Source organism: Chlorocebus sabaeus, chromosome 1 (genome assembly GCF_047675955.1).
Source record: "Chlorocebus sabaeus isolate Y175 chromosome 1, mChlSab1.0.hap1, whole genome shotgun sequence".
NCBI lineage: Eukaryota > Metazoa > Chordata > Mammalia > Primates > Cercopithecidae > Chlorocebus > Chlorocebus sabaeus.
The window spans coordinates 46,051,404-46,073,401 of NC_132904.1; the positions used below are offsets into that span (position 1 = coordinate 46,051,404).

Here is a 21,998-nt window from a genome sequence, read left to right on the forward strand (position 1 = left end):
CAGCCTGGCCAACATAGTGAAACCCCATCTGTACTAAAAATACAAAAATTAGCCAGGCATGGTGGTGCGTGCCTGTAGTCCCAGCTACTTGGGAGGCTAAGGCAGGAGAATTGCTTGAACCCAGGAGGCGGAGGTTGTGGTTAGCCAAGGTCGCGCCACTGCACTCCAGCCTGGGCAACAGAGCAAGACTTCATCTCAAAAAAAACAAAAACAAAAAAACTGCAATGCTGGCCAGACGCTGTGACTCACACCTGTAATCCTAGCCCTTTGGGAGGCCAAGGCAGGTGGATCAATTGAGGTCAGGAGTTCAAGACCAGCCTGGCCAACAAGGTGAAACTCTGTCTCTACTGAAAATACAAAAATTAGCTGGGCATGGTGGCACACACCTGTAATCCCAGCTGCTGGGGAGGCTGAGGCCGGAGAATCACTTGAATTTGGGAGGAGGAGGTTGCAGTGAGCCGAGATCGCACCAAAAAAAAACCGCAATGCTGGTTAAATACAACATGGAGGGACATCCATTCATTGAGATAACATGGTACTCTGAATAGGAATGAGGAAACTCTATCATCTGGCATGGAAAAAATCTCCAAGACATATTAAATGAAAAAAGAAAGGGTCAGAATAGTGTGTATAATGGGCTACCTAAAAAAAAGGAAGATGACAAGAACGTATGAGTTTTCCTATTTGCATGATGGAGGTCTAGAAGGAGCCTAGAGACGGGCTACCTATTGCAATGGGGAAGGTTGTAAGATAGACAGACACAGGAGTGGGTGGGAGCCTCTCCATATGGATTTTTATATTGTTTTATTCTTTATGTGATTGAATTACCAGTTCAAAGAAAAATGTAAGAAAAACTAAACCTTTGCCTTTACCATGTCGCAAACACAAGCAGAACTGTAGCAACGTTTTGTCATCTGTTTTAGCATCCGGGTGCCCCAGGGCCCAGGAATAAGAGCCACAGCTTCCTTCTAAGGCCCACTCCAGTATGTCTTAGTCAGGAAGTTCTTTCTTAGGTCTGACTGCATTCCCTCCTGATGAAACATCCAGCACTGCCTCCTTAGTGCCATGTAGCTATCAATAGGTATCCTCAACTCCCTCCATGCCTTACTTGGTTGGCTGGGTAAGTCTAAGCCCTATAACCCCTCCCTCTGAGACCTTGGAATAGTTTGGAGTTGCTCAGTGAGAGGACAGGACTATTGGGTCTGGTAACTAACCAGGAAAAGGGAGCTAGGAAATGAAGAAAAGAGAGCTTGACTGCTCTCCTGGCCCTCTCCTGTGTGCTTCCATCTCCTCTTATGTCTGAACACACACATAACATCTCTGAATCTCCCTCCTACTCCCTGTCTTGTCCTTCATGGCCTCATCCTCTCCCCAGTCTCTCAGGTGAGTGCCCATGCCTGCTGTCACCATGACAACCATTCACAGCCAGCAGATGCTGCAGGAGCACGTGTCCATGGAGTTCTCCAGCTCCACCACCCACGTGCAGACCTTCTCCCAGACAACCAAGATCGTGGGAGGCAAGTGGAATGGGGGCAGGGAATGGATCGGGAAGGGCAGCTATTCTTCCTCCACAACTATCCCTTGGGTGACCCCAGTTGTGCCACTAATGGGCCCCTCAGGAGCCCACAATACCAACAGCAACCCCCACCCAATGTGTGCTTCTAATCTGGGCTTTGTTAAAGCTTCAGCCAGCTGGATGTACACCACATATCAGATCTCCAGGAAAACAGCTTAGAAAAGATCAATCGTGTGGATGTGTGTGAATGATTGATAAGCTCTTAATTGCTGAAGGAGATCAGAGCCATAGGTGAACGGATTATGTCTCCAAAGGTAGAACTTCGGGCATGGGGGAAATTAGGAGGGTAGCCACCTTATCTACATATCAGTAATGCTGACCCTGCTCCACTTAAGAAATAGGAGACTTGGGGCTACCAGTGGAGAGAGAAGGTGAACACATAAACAAGAAGGTGACCTTAGCTTCCAGGCTTTTAGCCCACTGGGGCCAGACTTGGAGGAGGGCAGATCCAAGGGAAAGCTGAGAAATGGTCTCAGAGCTGAACAGAGTGTTTTAGTCATGTCTCTAGTGGAAAGAGATTAAAAGATGGCCAGGGGCCGAGACATTGGATACCCCTTCTCACAGTCATTGCCCCTCCCTCAAAGCCTCAAATGGATAGAGTCTCTCAAAGTCGTCTGTGCACAGAGGTCAAGGCCAGATAAATACTCTATACCAACCAACACCTCCTGGCCAGTGAGGCAGAGCAAGTGGAACAGCTGGGACTCAAGGCATATGGTCTAGACCAGAAGTTCCAAACTCAAGTGATTTATAGCAGTGATTCTCTGCCCTGGCTGCACATCAGAGTCACCTTAGAGCAGGGGGCGGGAGGAGGGCAAAAATACGGCAGTACCTGAGTCTCACCCCAGACTATTCAATCAGGTATTTCTTATAAAGTTCTCCATGGATTCTAATGTGCAAACAAAGCTGAAGACCACTGACCAACAGGGCCCAGGCAGGGAACATAAATGTAGGGAAAAGACTGGGGTAAACTAGATGGTATATCCCATCTAAAGGGGCAGCCACTATTCACCTCCCACTGACTGTTGCCATATGGGAATACAAGTCCAGTGTTGAGAATCCAGAAATCCGAATTTTTATGTGAAATCTTTCTACTTCAGATGTAGGGCTACCTTTTTGTTTAAACATTGTGGAGGTCACATAAAAGACATCTGCAGGCCAGGTATCCCCTGCATTCTGCCTGTTTGAGACCTCTGGTTCCTATTTAAAAGCAGGCCATGAGAGCTTCTTAACACATTTTTCCCCCTCTGTCAGATTAGTGGGATACTAAAGGCACCTACTTCAGTGGGATACTGTGGAGATTAAATAAAATCACCTCTGATATGTGCCTAGCACAGTTCCTGACTCAAGGAAAGTGTTCCATGATTCAGAGCAATTGTTATGAATTGATAACTCACCAGCCAAGAAGATTTTCTGTAGTTTTATGCTGCAAAAAGTTTTTTGTCTTCCAAATATAAAATTATATTTCCACATTGAAGATGTGCTTTCAGATAAGGATATTCCCATATATAGCCCCACTGGAGTGGGAATGTGTCCTGTCCCTCATTCAAGAATCACTACTGCCAAGGCAATGAATGCTGAACCCACAGAATGGCAGGGAGAAAATCTAGAGCAGAGCTCAGCCAAGCTACAGACCTCCCAGGCAGAAGCAGGCCTAGCCCCTCTTAATGCTACTGGGGGACCAGGACTTCCAGGAGAGAAGCCTAAGAGACCAAGAAAATTCCAAAAGAGAAGCCACCTTTAAAAAAAAAAAAAAAAAAAAAAAAAAATAGGACTCAGGGCTGTGGCCCCATAAAGGTAATGGACCACTGAGGTGTGGGAAAGGAGTTCGCGTCCCCTTGTGGTTGAAACTTGCCATAACACAATGGCCCATCGATGCACCCTGCTTTCTCCGCACGTAGCTGGTCCTGGTCCCACTTCCCTAAATGCCCTTTGTTCCCATGCTCCACCGTCCCCTCAAGAAAGCTCAGTCCTCCCATCGCGAGCTGGGCTTCTACCTGGAGCCCATTCTGACCTCTCGCCTGCCTCCACAGAGGAGGTCGTGACGAGGAAGTCCTCGAGCACAGTGGAGTTCTTCAGCTTGGTGACCCGGAGCTCCAACATCCCTGCGGGCGACAGCGTCCCTGAGTTCGTGGAGAAGCCTCACCCGGTCACCGCGCCCGAGGGTGTGTTGCTGCCCATGGCTCCCCGGGCCCCCAGTGCTTCGCTTTCTAATCGAGTGTCCCCACCCTCCCTTTCACCCCAACGACCTCTAATGCTAAACCCTGGCAGAGCCTGCCCGAGGGTTCCTCCCCTGCCCGGGGCCAGGCCCAAGTGTCTGGGAGGAGGCGGGGAGCCGGCAGAGGGTGGCAGAGGCTCTAGCCTGGTGGCTAAGAGGCGAAAACGCGTCCTGTGCTCATCGCAGGGGACAAAGCCGTGTTCCGAGCCCGGGTGCAGGGGAACCCCAAACCCTACATCTCCTGGAAGAGGGAAAGCGGCATCCCCATCAAGGAGTCCGCCAAGATATTCTACGACAGCATTAACAAGGAACACGTGCTGAAGGTGCGGGGGCCGAGCCCGAGTCTAGTTACGGAGAAGGCCAGAGGCAGGGACCCCCAGGGCGTGCCACCAGTCTCCTAACCAATGAGAGCCTTAACGGCGGCCCGAGAACTGAAGCAGGATAAGAGAGGCGGAGTCAGGAACTGGGGTATTGCCCGAATGAGCAGAGGACCCAAAGTACCCGCGGCGCAGAGCAGAGCAGGGGCAGAGCCAGAACGTGGTGGGGCGGGGCCCAATGGAAGTGAAGGGGTGTGTCCACAAGGCGAGTGAGCCAAAAGGAATGCGGGACCAAGACGGTGGCCGTAGCCATGGAGGGCGGGACCATTGTGGGTGGAGAGGTGCCGCAGGGACTGGCCCGTAGAGTAGGGTTGAGGGTCAGGGGCTCTGGACTCTCCAGCTGAACCCTCTAGAACAGCCTCCCCAAGGACAGACCATCCTTAGGTCTAACCAGCTTCTGGATCACTTTCTGAGAGCTTGGCCTGCCCAGCTGCAACCCCTGGCTCCAAGCCCTTCGAGGAAAGAGAGGGATGGCTCACTGAGAGATCTAGGCCTATAATTACTTCTGATCCTATAATCACTCGGATCCTGGCCCGATTTCCCGTTGTGAAAGGCAAAGAGCCTCCTTTTTTCCCCACAGACAGAAGTAGTCTCCTCCCAAAGACCCATCCTCACTGGACTTTCAGCCCCGCACAACACATAGGAGCTGCCCCAGGTCCCCCTACTGGCCACCTCTTACACAAGCTCATTCATTCAGCAGACACTTTCTGAGAGTCTTGGTTTCTGAGAGCCTAGCAGGCTTCTGCAAGCACCATGCAGACGGGTACCACATCAGCCTTACTCACCACCGCTCCTTCTGGGGCTCAGCCCAGTGCCTGGTACAGAGGAGTAAATTGTATTAAATGAAGACTCAGCAAGATGATGCCAGAAACTGCAGATAGAGTTACAACGCAGGGGAAGTCCTGCCTTCTGAGAGCTCACAGCCGAGGGGGAAAGTCTGATGGAGAAGCAGACAGTTTTATTGCTATGGAATCAGGCTACAAACATGCATACTCACACTGACTGCTAGCTGGTACCTCCAAATCATATAGGCTGCTCAATCCTCCACACGTATACCCAACACTCAGCTCCTATTGGCCCCTTAAAAAAAAAAAAAAAAAAAGGCCTCATTCCTTATCTCACAAAAAGTCTCCCTGTGGTTCCTTTTCCTTCCCCCTCTAATGGCCGGACTTTGATCCAGCTGGAGCCACTGACCTCAGATGACTCCGACAACTACAAGTGTATTGCAAGCAATGACCATGCAGATGCCATCTATACTGTATCTCTGCTGGTAACAGAAGGTGAGTTGGCCCCTTCCTCTTGGCCTTTCTTCTTAGGGGCCAGACTCCCCCTGTCTGAACCTGTCCCTCTGTGTGTCCTCAGGTCAAGAGAAAATGGACTTCAAAAAGATGCTGAAGAAGCGGTGAGGCTGGCAGGTCCCTCTGCCCAAGATATTGTCTCCTCATCCAGGCTGAAGCCTCTCAAAGGCCTCTCCACAGGGCCCTGAGTTCCAAGAATCCATGGAGTAGGGAGGGGTTTCTCAAGGTTGGGAGAGGCATTGTGTACAAGCTTAGTCCCTTCCTCCTTCTCCTAGGGCACCCCCTGCTCCCAAGAAGAAGCAGAAGAAGGTGGCAAATGAGAAAGAGATGCTGGAGATTTTGTCCAAAGTGCCCAAGAAAGACTTTGAGAAAGTCTGCATGGAGTACGGTTTCACCGACTTTCGGGGGCTGCTCAGGAAGCTCAAAGAGATGAAGAAGAAAGTAGAGGTGGAGGTCAGTACCCTGCAGGGAGCAGGGGCCTGCAGGCTAGGGGCAGGGCCTCACCCAAAGTGCTAGTGCCTGTGTATTTCTCAGCAGCAAGGTCTCCCCAGTTCTGCACACACATACTCAGAGGCATACTCTCTACTGTGAAAGCAGCAAGGGAGCACAAGTCACCTTCCTTCTACTTCTGTCTTTACCACTCCCTAATATACTTGCATGGACCTTGGAGTCAGAGAGACCTAGATTCAAATCCCAGTTCTAGGCTGGGTGCAGTGGCTCATGCCTGTAATCCCAGCACTCTGGGAGGCCAAGGTGGGTGGATCACCTGAGGTCAGGAGTTCGAGACCAGCCTGCCAACATGATGAAACCTTGTCTCTACTAAAAATACACACACACAAAAATTAGCTGGGTGTGGTGGCACACACCTGTAATCCCAGCTACTTGGGAGGCTGAAACAGGAGAATCGCTTGAACTTGGGAGGCGGAGGTTGCGGTGAGGCAAGATCACGCCACTGCACTCCAGCCTGGGTGACAGAGCAAGACTGTGTCTCAAAACAAACAAACAAACAAACAAATCCCAGTTCTACTGCCTTATTAGCTATGTGAACTTGGGCATCTCTCTGAGCTTCAGTTTCCTCATCTACAAAATGAAAATTATACTTCCTTCTTTCATTTGTTTGTGTGTTGTTGCTGTCATTCACTGGTTCACTCAACCAACTCATTAAGCATCTACATTGGAATTAGAGAATCTATATAATAGGCCCAGGTACACAGTGACTATTCCATGAATGATGGTTTTTGTGTTTTTTTTGTTTTTTTTTTTGGTTTTTTTTGCTCATCTCCCATAATATTCCTCTCCTCCTAAATCTTTCAATTGATCAGTGGAGCAGTGCAGGTTGTTATCTAATTAGCCTAGTCATTTCTCCCCATATGCTTAAGAGTTTCTCCAGGATTGAGGACACAGTCTGGGCAGGCTTTGGGTACCACTGACACTTGTCATTTTATTATCATAATCTCTCAGGCCATCCGGATTCTGAAGCCCCTGGAAGACAAAGAGACCAAGGTTGACACCACAGTGGTCTTTGACTGCATAATGGAGCTGAAAGACCCCAATGTCAAGATGATATGGATCAAGGTGGGGGATGCCTAGCTAGGGCCCACCTTGGCAATATCTCTTCCTCTCTACCCCCTTCTCTCACTATCCATAAGCCTTAGCCTCTCTTCTATCCCATCAAGAGGATGCCTCCTGGTATGGTTGAAAGAGGCTGGAATTGGGCTCTACTGTTAACTGTTTCACCCCTTTGTTGTGTGACGCAAGACAGTCACATTCCTCTGTCTATGCCTCAGTCTACCCATCTTTAAATTGAAAGGCTTGATTAGACAGTCTTAAAGGTCACTGAAGATCTTTGCCTCTAAGGGAAAGCATCTAATGAACTCATGCATATTAAGAGCTCGGGCCTGTGAGGAGGCCTGTGGGGAGGCAGGGATCTTGGATCCCACCAAGCCAGATGATGAGGCTATAGAGATCATAGGAACCTCTGTGTGCCTTGAGGGTTGGACATGCACCCTCTCGCTTAGGCTGGCATTGGGGAATGGAGACCTCTGGAAGCCTCCTCCTAAAGCCCTTCAACAGCTTTCCTACCTGTTCCATGAGGCAGGGTACTGAGCCACTGAGGATCCAGTACTCCCTGGGCAAGTACGATGTGAAGCAGATGGGCACCAAGTACATGCTGGTTATTAGCAACGTGAACATGAATGATGCTGGCATCTACAGCCTGTCCGTGGGCGATAAGCGGATGAGTGCAGAACTCACAGTGCTGGGTATGAGTGGGGGCATGCAAGGGCACAAGGAGGACATGTCGGGTTGGAAGAGAGGAATGGCCAGGGATGTGGTCCATGGGGATATTGAAGAGGACTATGGGACTATGCAAGAAAGGATTGTGTGGGGATGGGAGTCAATAGAGGGAGGAAGCATCAGATGTAAGGGAGAGGACTATGAGATAATAAGTACCTTGGGGCTGTGTAGCATAGTGATTAAGAACATAGACTCTAGGCCAGGCGTGGTGGCTCACACTTGTAATCCCAGCATTTTGGGAGGCTGAGGTGGGAGAACCGCTTGATGCCAAAAGTTCAAGACCAACCTGGGCAATACAGTGAAACCCTGTCTCTACAAAAATAAATAAATAATTGGCCAGGTATGGTGGCACACACCTGTAGTCCTAGCTACCTGGCAGGCTGAGGCTGCAGTGAGCCATGATCCTGCACTGCACTTTAGCCTGGGTGATGAAGCAAGACCCTGTCTCAAAAAAAAATAAGTTAAAAAAAAAGAACACAGACTCTGGAGCTAAACTACTAGAGTTCAAATCCCAGTTTCTGCCACTTATGAGCTATGTGATTTAGGTCAAGTTATTTAACTTCTCTTTGGTTCGGTTTCCCCATCTACAAAATGGGGAATAATGGAATCTACCTATATGATAATCAGATGAATTAATATGGCTACAATGGTGCCTGGAACATATCTAAAACCACAAAAGTGCTTTTAAAATTGCTGTTACCGTTACTGGGGAGACCACGTGAACATCATAGGAGGGGACTCCAGGTGAGAAGGGCTCGAAAACAAAACCAAAGGAAGGGTGCTTCCCCCCAGCCATGGGCTACAGGAGGCCAGTGACACGTGAGTCCCCTCTTCACCATTCTACCCCTCACGAGGGACCAGCCCAATGACTGCCCCTCCTACTGTTTGCTGCAGATGAGCCACTGAAGTTCCTGGGAGAGATGAAGCCTCTGAAGGTGACAGAGCGCCAGACAGCTGTGTTTGAGGTCCGCCTCTCCAAGAAAGAGCCCAACTTTGTGTGGAAGTTCAATGGGAAGGAGCTGAAGAGGGATGACAAGTATGAAATCACAGTGTCCGAAGATGGTCTGACCCATACACTTAAGATTAAGGATGCCAGACTCAGTGACAGCGGCGAGTTCTCTGCTGAGGCGGGGAAACTGGTGCAAAAGGCCCAGCTCACTATTGACCGTGAGTGTTGGGCAACAGCCTAAGGGGTGGGCTTTGTGACACAGCAACCTCCATGCAGGTAGTCATCATTTATATATCCATCTATCCATCCATCTCCTCTTTGCAAAGCCCTGTGATAGGTACTGGAAAGATAGAGCGATCTCCCCTCTGTTAACCCCTAGTCTAGTAGGGGAGGCAGGTATGAAAATGAAATTAGAATATCAGTTATTATTCCAAGAGTCAAGACACACTGGGATCTTACTATCAGCTGTGAGATCGTGGACCAAGAAAGTATTAGTCTATGTCTCTAATGTCATATATTACAGCACATCTGTGTCACTCTTGACTACTTACATTCTGCTATCACAACTACTTTGGGAATTCGCACATAATGTAGGTACACCAATGAGCATGTCATACATCTGAACCGCACCTGGAATCTATATCACATGGAATCATCACTGCTGTGACAGAGAGAGACACAAGGGCTGTAGAAGACCAAAGAAAAGTCATCACCTGGCAACGTCAGAAATAGTATAATGAATGATGTCCAAGCTTTACCAATAACTAAAAGGAGTTCTACTTTCAGAGAATGAGGGAGAGTAGAGAACATCCCCAGCAGAGGTAATAGCATGTATAAATGTCTAGACATTAGAGAGACAATGCAGGTATGGCTGGAGCTCCAAGGGGGCATTAGAGATATTGAGAACTGTAAAAGTTCTCACCCCATTTTACATGTGAGGAAACTGAGACTCAAGAGAGGTAAATGAGTTTTATATAGTCAACTAGCAAGACAGGGCCAGAGCTAGGACTCTCCCTGTCAGGTACTTCTGTGAGTCACATATTGCACACAAACACATTCAACATCACAAGTTCTTGCGTTTTCTGGGGCCAGAAAGAGGGACAGGGCTCATGACTCTGTAGCTGCAGAAAAAAGATGTTGTGGTTTGGGAGCAGGCCCAAGTGTCTGTCCGTCCACAGGCATCCCCATCAAGTTTGAGAGCAACCTCAAAAATGTACGTGTGAAAGAGAGGAGCCGTGCATGCCTGGAGTGTGAACTGACGTCCAAGGATGTGACACTGCGCTGGAAGAAGGATGGGCAGCTGCTGATGCATGGCACTAAGTACAGCATGAACCATGAGGGCAAGCGAGCAGAGCTGGTCATTGAGGATGCACAGCTCAGTGATGGTGGCGAGTACACTGTGGTGGCCATGCAGGATGGAGACCCTACTGAATACTACAGTACTGCCATCGTCACTGTAGAGGGTAACACCTTCCCTATCAATCCCCACTGACCAATCCACTTGACCCTGACATTCCCTTACAGCGGACATCAATTGCCCCCCTCCCACTAACTCCAACCCTCCCACAGACCATGACCAACTTGTGTCTCCCCACTCTGATCACCCTCACCTCCTAAATTCTGACCATCTCTGACCTCCCATGCCCTGAACATTTATACCTCCTAGACACTATCACCCCCCATCTTCCAGACTCTGTCCCAAATTTCCTGACTTCGTCCTTCACTTTCAGACTCTAACCATCCCCAGCAACCCTGATATCCCAGACATCTTGATCCCAACCATCTCCTACTACCTAACCATAAACCACTTTTCACAGACCCTGGCCACCCTCAACCCCCAATGACCCTATGTATCCCGCAGTCTAGCATAACCACAACTAAACATCCCAACTCCAGTGACCGCCTGCATCTTCACCATCTATTTCCCTCTTCAACTCAGCATCCTAAGTCCCTGCTGACCACCCTTCACTAATCAATGCCCCATTAGCCATCTACCAGTTTTCCTGGTCACCATTTCCCAAGCCACTGACCTTTCCCCATCCCCCTCCCACCTATTGCTCCAGTTCCCCCCACTGACCATCCCCTAATCACCTATGGACCACAATGGCAAGCCACCTGCTCATCATAAATTATTTTGATTGATGCACCACCCCGACCAGTCCCATGACCATTGCCACCAGCCCTTTTCCCAGAAGTCCCTCCCACCCCAACATCCTGAGCCAGTACCTTGCCCACCTTTCTCCCCAGAGCGTCTGGCCACAGTGAAGAGCGGGATGTCCGACGTGCACGCAGCCACTGGGAGCCCGGCTGAGTTGTGTGTAGTGCTGAACGACGAGAAGGTGGAGGGTGTGTGGCTGAAGGATGGCAAGGAGGTCTGAAGCAGGGGCCAGGGAAGGGGTTGAAGGAGGTAGACCTAGCCTATGTTCACACTCATGCCCACCCCTGGCCCCCAGATCACGGACTTGCCAGGTGTGCAGATTGTGAAGCAGGGTGCAGTGCACAAGCTCATCTTCCCCAGTATGGACCCTGAGCACGAGGGCAAGTACACATTCCGGGCCAAGGGCGCGGAGAGTGAAGCCTCTGTATTCATCGCAGGTATGGATCTGTCCAAGGCAGGCAAAGCTCAACCATGCCTGGCCCACCCACAAGCTCATGGCTTCTCCCCTGCCCCATGGGCTCCTCCATGCCAATGCTCAAGCCTTCCCTGCCGCCCCGCCCCACAGATCCTCCTACCATCGACCCATCAGTACTGGAGGCACTGGCCGCACACCCCATCACCGTAAAGGTAGGCCACACGGCCCACATCAACGTCCCCTTCCGGGGAAAACCGCTGCCCAAAGTGACATGGTACAAGGATGGCATGGAGGTGACGGAGGAGGAACGCGTGTCCCTGCAGCGCGGGGAAGACCAGGCGCTGCTCACCATCTCCAACTGTGTGCGTGAAGACAGTGGCCTCGTCCTGCTTAAGCTCAAGAATGACCACGGCTCAGCCACAGCCACTCTGCACCTTAGTGTGCTGGGTAAGGGCAGGGCTGGTCTGGGCTAGGCTGAACTGAGGGCATCTGCTGCCCAGACTCAGGGCAGAAGGCAGGCTGAGGAGGATGCCAGAGATAGAGTTGAAGTTTGAGCTGGGAATGGGCCTAGAAGGCTGGCTTTGCAGTCAGAAGCCCGCTTTCTAACTTCCCAGCTAGCTCTTGGCCGAGTGAACCTCCCTAAGCCTCAGCTTCTTACCTAGAACAGGGTGATTTTTTTTCTAGTATCCATTTCTAGTGAATTTAAAGTGCACAGCTAAGAACACAGGACATAATATACTTTCAGATATGTTACTTAAGTATTGTTATTGACTTGAAGAGGAAAACTTGATAGGAGGTAAGGTGGAAATGAGGTGAAAGACAGGTGAAATTGGCCAGACGCAGTGGCTCACGCCTATAATCCCAGCACTTTGGGGGTCCAAGGCAGGTGGACCACTTAAGGTCAGGAGCTCGAGGCCAGCCTGGCCAACATGGCGAAACCTGGTCTCTACTAAAAATACAAAAATTAGCCAAGCGTAGTGGCACACAGCTGTATTTCCAGCTACTCGGGAGGTTAAGGCACAAGAATCGCTTGAACCTGGGAGGCAGAGGTTGCAGTAAGCCAGGATCAGGCCACTACACTCCAGCCTGGGTGACAGAGCAAGACTCTGTCTCCAAAAAAACAAAAACAAAAACAAAAACAAAAAAAGCAACAACAACAAAAAAAAAAGGGGTGGATTTAGGGTTGGGGGTGAGGTTGATTGGAAAGAGTAGTGAGTTTGAAAGTGAAACAGGGTGAGGTGGGAGGTCAGATACAGCTGGAGACAAAATAACGTGGGAAAGATGGAATGGGGATTGGGAATGGGATTTGGGATTTGTCTGAACATGAGGATATAAGGAAAGAGATAAGGAGCTGGCCTGAATGTAGTTATATTCAACATGCCACATACACGCCATCACCACCTCCTCCACCTGCATTTCCATCGAGCTGTGGGATGGGAAAGTTTGAGTTTCAATTCAGCAGCAAGAATGAGCACCTCCTCTGTGTTCTCACTGCTGGCTACACAGAGATGAAGTATCCCCAGCAGTTCCTCAATCCAAAAGGGGTGAAACTGGTAGACAGACTGTAATTATAACATAAGGTAAATGGTGGTACTAGAAAGCACTGGTGTTCTCAAAGCTCAGAAGGGGAGAACTTGTCTGGAAGGGGACAGGGAGATCAGCTAAGGGCAGGGGACCCTAAGGTCTCTAGTCTACCCATTGCTAGGCAGATGGGAAACTCACGGGGGCAAGGATCAAACTGGGCAAGTCTTAGAAGGAGGGATGATGGACACAGGGAGGGGCAAAGGGTCCAAAAAGCTCAAAATCCAGCTATACCCTAGTCTGGGCAGACCTTTGATGAGTGGGAGGAGGCTCTTCTGATCCTTTGTTCCAACGCCCCATTCTGAAGCTGTTCTCTGTCCCCAGACCGTCCGAAGCCTCCACAGGGCCGGGTGGAGTTCCTGGAGCTCTCAGGTAGTTGTGTGCACATGAAGTGGAAGGCCCCAAAGGACAATGGTGGACGACCTGTGACACAGTTCATAGTGGAACGGAGGGCAGTTGGCAAGAAGTCCTGGATTAAGATAGGCGAGGTGGATGGCAAAGTCACCAACTTCTCCACCAACAAGGTGGAAGAGGGAAAAGCCTACCAGTTCCGTATCCTGGCAGTCAATTCAGAAGGTGTGAGTGACCCACTGGAGACGGAAGAAGTGTTTGCAGGAAATCCCATAGGTCAGTGAGATAGCCTGGTGCTCAGTGGGGAACTCAGGGGTCAGCGTGGGGGCCTTCAGCCAGGGATGAACACTGATCTGTGGGGAATTCCACAGGAACATCTCTCTAGCTGTCTCATGAGACAGACTGATTCCAGAGTAAAAACAGAACATCATTTTGGGTAGGAATTCTCAACTTTGTCCAGTCATATCACATGCACAACACACTCCCATGAGTATACCCAGGACGTACACAACTTCAGGGAACTGACTCCACTTCTTTCTCCATCCCAGAAGTCATCCCAGAATCCAAGTGAGCATGATGTTGCTTTAGGGATAACCTTGAAACCACTCTAACTTTTTCCCCACAGAAAACCCTTGACAACATTGGCATTTTAATTATAATTACAGGCTGGGCACAGTGGCGCACAGCTGTAATCCTAACACTTTGGGAGGCCGAGGTGGGCGGATCACCTGAGGTCAGGAGTTCAAGACCAGCCTGGCCAACATGGTGAAACCCTGTCTCTACTAAAAATACAAAAATTAGCTGGGCGTGGTGGCAGGCTCCTGTAATCCTGGCTACTCAGGAGGCTGAGGCAAGAGAATTGCTTGAACCCGGGAGGCGGAGGTTGCAATGAGCCAAGATCATGCCACTGCACTCCAGCCTGGGCAATAGAGTGAGACTTCGTCTCAAAAATAATATTATTATTATTACTGCAAGTTAATTACTTGCTATACCTCTCCCAACTGATCTCCAAATCTCGTGTCAGGACAGCAGATTGAGAATAATGGGATTGGGGGTCACACTGCGGAAAAGTTTAAGTCACTGATTCTCAATGTTGGCTATACACTGGAATCACTTGGTTTCTTTAATAATGCTAATAATACTTGCCATTCACACCAGGCATAGAATATGGGTAGGCGGGACCCAGACACTAGTTGTTGTTAGTGGGGTTTTTTTGTTTTGTTTTGTTTTCATTTTTGTTTTTACTTCCCACTTGATGCTAATGGGCAAGCAAAGTTAAGAATCATTTGTAGGCTGGGCGCGGTGGCTCAAGCCTGTAATCCCAGCACTTGGGGAGGCCGAGACGGGTGGATCACGAGGTTAGGAGATCGAGACCATCCTGGCTAACACGGTGAAACCCCGTCTCTACTAAAAATACAAAAAACTAGTCGGGCGAGGTGGCGGCGCCTGTAGTCCCAGCTACTCGGGAGGCTGAGGCAGGAGAATGGCGTAAACCCAGGAGGCGGAGCTTGCAGTGAGCTGAGATCCGGCCACTGCACTCCAGCCTGGGCGACAAAGCGAGACTCCGTCTCAAAAAAAAAAAAAAAAAAAAAAAAAAGAATCATTTGTGCCAGGCATGGTGGCTCATGCGTGTAATCCCAGCACTTTGGAAGGCCGAGACAGGAGGATCACTTGAGCCCAAGAGTTCAAGATCATCCTGGGCAACACAGTGAGACCTTGTCTCTAAAACAGGAAAAAGAAAAAAGAATCACTGGTTTGAGTTTATTTAAGCAGGGGAGGCAGAAGTCAGCATGAGGTGGGCAACTATCTACATGCTCCCCTTCCTAACCTTTGTGCTCTCTCTGTCCCCCACAGAGCCTCCTGGTTTTGCCTCCCAGCCTCAAGTGACTGATGTGACTAAAGAGACTGTGACCATCACGTGGAATGTCCCTACCCAGGATGGGGGAGCCCCAGTGCTTGGCTACATTGTAGAACGAAGGAAGAAAGGCAGTAACCTGTGGGTGCCAGTCAACAGGGACCCCATCCAGGGTGAGGTCCTTGGGACAGAGGCCCAGGAGGGGCCAAAGGTGGTCTTGCTGAGTGGACCCATTAATTGCTGACATAGTCCCTCCTCCAGCTCTTCTGGAAGTTTTAACAACATCCCATGACCTCCTCTTCTATGTCTCTCACTCTTGTTCTCACCCCATGGATGCCTCTGGCCTCATGACCCCTCATCTTCCCATTTCAGGCACCAAGTGCACTGTGAATGGTCTCCTGGAAGACACAGAATATGAATTCCGAGTTATAGCTGTAAATAAGGCAGGCCCTGGACAGCCCAGTGTGCCATCCAGCTCAGTAGTGGTCAAGGATCCTGTTAGTGAGTATGGGGCTGCCAGGTCCTGACACATAATGGAATTAGCCCATTCAAAGTAGAGAAAGAATTTCTTCCCTGGGGAAGTATGACAGGAGGTACCACAGTCTCTATACTCTGGAAACTGCCAGTCTCATAGAGGGACAAGATTCACATGCAAGAGAAAGTCAGCAAATAAAGACTGAGAGTCAGGGACAGTGAGGAGGTGGAGTACAAAAACGTTTTTTAAATTTCGTGTATTTCTAGTTAGGTGAGGTAGGAGAGGCAAGCTGAGGGTTGAGTAAGGGTGTGAGGTAGATGGTTGGAGGGTGTTGCATATAGGAAGCAAGGTGAGGGTACTGCCTGGAAGTGGATGTGGTGGAGATGGTTGGGTTAAAGGCTGGGGTTTTGAATATAGAAGCTTTGAATGTGTGGGGTATGCTGAATTTAAGGGGTATTGAGTTTAAGGATGAAAGTGTTGAAACAGTAAGACAACTGAATTTGAATTTGGAGGTTGAGTGTATAAGGTTAGGTACTGAGGGCGTTAACTGGGGGATCTGGAGCTAGAAGTAGTGAAAGATGGGGTTCAGGAATATTGAGTGGAGATGAGTTTGGGGGGGCACTGATTACATGTCTGTTCTACCCCAGAACCCCCAGGCCTGGTCCAGGACCTGCATGTATCTGATTCCTCCAACTCCAGCATTTCCCTGGCCTGGCGGGAGCCTGCAGAGGGAGACCCACCCTCTGGCTACATCCTTGAGATGAGGACTGAAGACACAAAGGAGTGGTCCAAGTGCACAAAGATCCCCATCTCAGGCACCTGCTACACAGTGGGAGGACTCACCGAGAGGCAAAAATACTTCTTCCGAATCCGGGCTGTGAATGAGGCTGGGGTTGGGGAGCCTGTGGAGCTAGACAAGGGGGTCCGTGCCATGCCACCACCAGGTGAGGAGACAGAGAGGGCTGGGGATTCATGCCCAACTTGGTACCTCCAAACCTTCTCCTCTGGGGCCTCATCCCACAGGAAAATTGGATGATGCTATGATCATGAAAAAGTCATCCATAGTTATTGTGCCTGGACAAAGTTAGGGGTAACTTCAGGGGCACCCCCACTAAAGCAATCATTGTGTGCCAAATAGCATCCACTGTGTGTCAAAGTATAACCACCCAATGGGTTCTTCTTGCCCATTGCACACACAAAACCGGTTCACTGAGACCACAGCATTGCAACAAAGAGTTTAATGGACACAAGGCCAGCCATGCCGTATGGGAGACGGAGTTATTACCCAAATCAACTCCCCGAAAATTCAGAGGCCAGGGAGCCTGCTTCTGAGTGGGGCCACAGGACCAGTGGGGTGGGGGTGTCAGCAGGTCCAGGTGGAGCTATCAGTCATCAGAAATGCAAAAACCTGAAAAGACATCTCAACGACCAATCTTAGGTTCTACGATAGTGATGTATTTGCAGGAGTAGCTGGGGAGTTGCAAATCTTGTGATCTCTGGAATAACGGCTGATAATCTTTTATGTCTACACCTTAGCAGAATTCAGGCTCCTCACATCCTCCTAACCTGGTGGCCTTTCATTAGCTTTGCAAAGGTGATTTAGTTTGGGGGAAGGACTGTTATCATCTAAACTATAAACTTAAAAAATGTCTCTCCCAACGTTAGCTTGGTCTGAAACCAGGAATTATTAAGGGCAGTTTGGAGGTTAAAGGTAAGATGGGGGTTGGTTAGATCAGATCTCTTTCACTGTCATAATTTTCTCACTGTTACAATTGTTGCAATGGCAGTTTCAAAAGGTGGTGTTAAGAATATAGAAACAAGACACAGGACTTGCCTTCCAGGGTCTTGCATACTAGTAGAAGGAGACAGATAAGAAAACAAATAAATGTTTCACAGTGTTACAGGGCAGCTAGTGTCCTATGGCCTGTAGTGGGGGCATAAAAGAGGAGAGGTTGGGAAGGCTTTGATGAGGAGGCTTAAAGCAGAGTCTTCTTGAAAGAGAGATCCATGCCTCCACCTCTGTCTCCTCCATCTCAGCTGCACCCAAGTTTGACCTCAGTGCCCGGCTGAAGAGTCACATGGTGGTTCGCGCTGGGACAGCCCTCTGCATCCATGCAGCCTTCTCCGTGAGTTGTCCCTGACCCTGACCTCCATACACTCTCCAATAACCAAAATGGCTATTGTAGCCATCACAGTCTCTGACTCTGACTCTGCCCCTCACCAGACCCCTAGTGTGACAAGCCTGGCGGGAAACTCGACAATGGAGGAAGGCCTGCCCCCAAATATCATCTGCGTGACCAATTGTGCCATCTCCTGTCACTACTCAGGGCTCACCACCACCTGACGTGATCTGGCAGAAAGATGGTGTTCCCACCAAGGGCCGAGAAACAATTACCAAGAGCAAAAACCACTCCCAGTTCCTCATCAATAGCGCCAAGCGCTCTGACTCAGGGGTGTACCGAATCTTGCTTCAGAATGAGTTTGGAGAAGCACACTATGACATCCATGTGCACGTAGCAGGTATGGAGAGAAGGCAGAGGCCTCCAGGACCCATCACTGCACACTCTCCAAAGTACAGCTCCCCCGTGCCGCTTGAGTTCCTACCACAGGAAAGTTGAGCCTTAGGGTCATGAAGATTTCTTTGACAACCCAGAGCAAAACTTTATCATACAGAGAATGGTCAGCAGAGAGTAGAAATGAGTGAGGGGCAGGAGCGACAAATGGAGATGAATCCATTAAAAATTGGGGTGACCGCTTAAAGAGAGCTGGGAGCTTTAAAATAAAGCTCTAAACCCCCAAGGAAGGAATGGATTCACTTTTACTGAACAGTAATTACATGCCAGGCTCTTTACCCACTATTTCTATGAAATAGTCATTGTTAGCTCTATTTTGCAACTGAGGAAAGAAGTTTCAGATAAGTAACTTACCCCAGGTCACAAGGCTAGTAAATGGCAAAGCAGACTTCAGAAATAGTTTTCCGACTCCAAGACACCAGCTGCCTGAGACTTGCCCCATCTTATCTACCATCGGACTTGGCAGATGGCTGGGTTGGGGACACAATACTTCAGGTCCCCCAAGGTCGCTGACAGATCTTCCAACTCTTCCAGATTTCCCTCGGCCCCCTACAAACCTACGGTTGTTTGAGGAAGTCCCCAACACAGTGACTCTGACCTGGAACCACAGCCCAGATGTGCAGGAGGACAGTGAGGCTCACTATGTCATCATGAAGCGGGATGCAAGCACCGCCACCTGGTACACGGCAGCCGAGCGTGTCTTCAGCAACAAGTACACAGTGACCGGGCTGCTCCCAGGCAGGAAGTATTACTTCAGAGTGGTGGCTCGGAATGAAATCGGTGACAGTGAGCCACTTGACTCCAAGGACACCTGGCTCATCAATAAAGACCAGAGTAAGTCTGGGTGCCCTGATGGTGGGGATGACATAAGAATCGCAAAGGGTACCCAAGAGGCAGGATAAAATCCGAAAACCATTGAGATAGAACGGTTAATATCTGGGACGCTGCGGAGAGAAGGAAATGTTGGCTTTCTTCGGGATACTTAGGGGTGAGACTAAAGTGGAGATGGGGAGGTACCTTTGGGGGCGGAGACGACGGTGGAGGGGCTGCGGAGGGACTTAGAGCGCAGACGCGTTCTGCGTTCTGCTCTGAGGGGAGGGTCTAACCGGGCAGAGAACAGGGGCGGGCTCTAGGGAGCCAGGAGGATGGCTGGGATCCCTGGAGACTAGGGGTTAAGGGTGCGGGCCGCATCGGGAAACTCGAACTGAGGAGCTAAAGGGATAAGACGGGACACTGTGGACGCTGATATGACGTAGGGGAAGCTTGGAGGCGGAGTTAAAGGCTGGGAATAACAGGGTCCAGGAAGCTGGCGCTGGAATGACATCTTGGCCCCGGGTGTATGGGAAAGCATGGCTTGGGTAGCAGAACCCTGGAGTGGCTGGGGACGGGGCTGGGGGGTCTGGGAGAGGTCTGGGGGCTGGTGGGGAGCCCTTAGGAACCAGTGTAACATTGGGCCCCCAGAGTTAGTGGCGCTGGGAATCTGGCCTAGGTCCTCGGGGTTTCGTGTAAGCTGAGCTCTAAGATGTGGGTGGTGGGTGGGGGCCTTGGGGCGCGCTCACGGCCCGCCCCGCCCCGCCCGCGCAGTCGAGGATCTGAGCGCCAAGCTCAAGCCCTACGAGAAGAAGGACTGGCGCCAGGCACCGCGCTTCCTGACGCCCCTCAAGCCACACACGGTGCTCCGCGGCCAGGACTGCACCATGACCTGCGCCTTCCTTGGGAACCCGCGACCCACAGTGACCCTCTACAAGGGCGACGTCAACATAACGGCCAACTCCAAGTTCTGGTACAACTCCACCAGCGGCGTGTGCACCCTCGTCATCCCCACCTGCACGCTCAAGGACAGCGGCGATTACAGCGTGCTGGTGGAGAACGAGCTGGGCAAGGACTGCAGCAGTTGCATGCTCACCGTCTATGGTGAGGGCGCCACGGGGTCCGGCCTCGGGGAGGGGGAGAGGCGCAAAAGGCTGGTCTTGTGGGCCATTGGTCAGCTCTTTTTTTGGCTGGCACCGTTTTTTGAGCTGACTACCAATAGGTGGTGCAAACATTCTTAATTGGCCACAGTTCTTACCACTCTCCCATCCTTTCGATGTCATTTGTTATATGCCTGGTCCCTGCAGACATGAGAGTTCTCAATCCCTAGATAAGATGTGGTTTGCAACTCTTGGTGAGCCTAGACTTGCCTTCAAAAAAAAGATACTGGTGATCAGGATTCAACCAGACTCACCAATCATGATCTCTCTGGCAGGGTTCTGGAAATAACCTTTATGTTTACAAAATTTTGCGGGTGATTCTGATGTGCAATCAAAATTAAAACTGGTCTAGGATAAGGGCAGGTGGGGGGCACAAGCAAGGGGAGGAGCGAAGGGAACCTCCCTTTTGTACATGCATGCCATGTTTCTACTCATGTGTGCACACATCGGGGGAAGCATTTTATTCCTTCCCAGTCTACTGTCTTCATAGCCACACAGCTAGCAGCATGAACTCTAAATGCAAAGCTGGCCCTCCCTTTTGTACATGCATGCCATGTTTCTACTCATGTGCACATATCAGGGGAAGCATTTTATTCCTTCCCAGTCTACTGTCTTCATAGCCACACAGCTAGCAGCATGAACTCTAAATGCAAAGCTGGCCTGCCTTGCTGTTGCTTAAATTTCCCCCGGCTTTCCTTTCATGGTTTCCCCCTCCAACAAGGTTTCCCCCTCCCCCACCTCTCATCTCATTTTCTGCTACTCCTGAACCTTCCATGACACTCCACTGCTGTGGTCTCCATGGTTACAAACCTTTTTTTGTCCAGTTATAGATACCTTTCTTTGGGGAAAGGACCTTGTCCTGTTGCTCTGTCTCTTGAGTGCTTAGCTAAGTGTCTGGCACTGAGACAATATCTCCAGAGAGGCTGCTGAGCTGTGTAAAAGAACTAGGCCAGGGAAGGCACTGTGGGCGCTATCCAGCTTTCATTCCACAGCTAAAGAGATCCCTGATAACTCAACTCTGGTTGTAAGCACAGCATATGGGCCCAGGGCCCTGGCTCTGCCACTGACCAGCCATGTGACCTTAGCAAGCGACCTCATTGAGCCTGTTTTCTCATCTTCTTTATAGGACTGTGAGGTTTAAATGAGATAGTACAGAATTGCCTGGCACAATGTCTGGCAAATATTAACTGCTAGATAAATGGCAGCTCTCGCCCCTTCCGCTCTGCCAACCCAAGATTAAGGGTCCCAGGGTCCAGCTCCTGGTTTCCTGCATAGGAAGTCCAGCAGTTTGGAATTTCCCTGGTCCCCAGCATCATTAATATAATGAATACTTGCTTTGCTCTTTCAGACAAAGATGATAAGTCAATTGTAGCATCCATCACCGAGAGTCTGCAGAAGAAATCAAAGCACCTTATGTGAGCTCCAGCCCAGTCCAGGCATCAGGAGGCTGTTACGATGTGGAGCTTCTTGGCCGGTCCTCTGCATGACCTGGTGCAGGAAGCCCAGTTTGCTCTCTGGTGTTTGTCAATGTAAACATTCAGTGAAGGGATGGGGCAATAAACTAAATTCATCCTTTCCTGTTCCTGATGGTGGTATACAGCAGGGACCAAAGGGATGGATGTGATTGCATGATGGGGAATCCCAGACCTGGACCCCTGAAAGCCTAGTCCAAACCCACCCACAAGGCAGTGACCAGCCTTCCTGTGACTGGGCCTAGACTTCCCTTCCCCTCCTCCACATCCACATGGCACCTTACCCCTCCCCTCAGAGCTTGGAGGCAAGTCCTGCTGACTTCATCCTTCTCCCCATCCTGCTCTCTCCCATTTCTTCATACTAGGTAGGTCTGTGTTCAGAGTTCTGAAGTTTGAAAGGATCAAGATCTTCCCTCTTTAGTGTCCAGGGTTCAGAGC

At 50.1% G+C, this 21,998-nt stretch overlaps 1 protein-coding gene across 1 annotated transcript; it reads left to right on the forward strand.

The window, feature by feature from the left end:
• Positions 1-1,263: 1,263 nt before the first annotated feature.
• Positions 1,264-21,663, forward strand: IGSF22 (immunoglobulin superfamily member 22). The gene is made up of 22 exons (XM_008004667.3): positions 1,264-1,517; positions 3,607-3,738; positions 3,978-4,114; positions 5,349-5,448; positions 5,531-5,570; positions 5,742-5,919; positions 6,928-7,041; positions 7,565-7,727; positions 8,656-8,928; positions 9,889-10,173; positions 10,958-11,082; positions 11,164-11,305; positions 11,434-11,730; positions 13,189-13,491; positions 15,070-15,243; positions 15,443-15,571; positions 16,193-16,489; positions 17,583-17,671; positions 17,873-18,065; positions 18,653-18,952; positions 19,703-20,032; positions 21,437-21,663. Exons 1-22 carry the CDS (start codon positions 1,394-1,396, stop codon positions 21,505-21,507), a joined length of 3,996 nt encoding a protein of 1,331 aa, XP_008002858.3. The 5' UTR covers positions 1,264-1,393; the 3' UTR covers positions 21,508-21,663.
• Positions 21,664-21,998: the final 335 nt, after the last annotated feature.

Coding starts and splice junctions, on each gene's coding strand:
- IGSF22 (XM_008004667.3), top strand. CDS start 1,394: ATGCCTGCTGTCACCATGACAACCATTCACAGCCAGCAGATGCTGCAG. Junction 7,042..7,564: donor TCAAGATGATATGGATCAAG/GTGGGGGATGCC, acceptor TCCATGAGGCAG/GGTACTGAGCCACTGAGGAT. Junction 11,083..11,163: donor GGCTGAAGGATGGCAAGGAG/GTCTGAAGCAGG, acceptor CCTGGCCCCCAG/ATCACGGACTTGCCAGGTGT.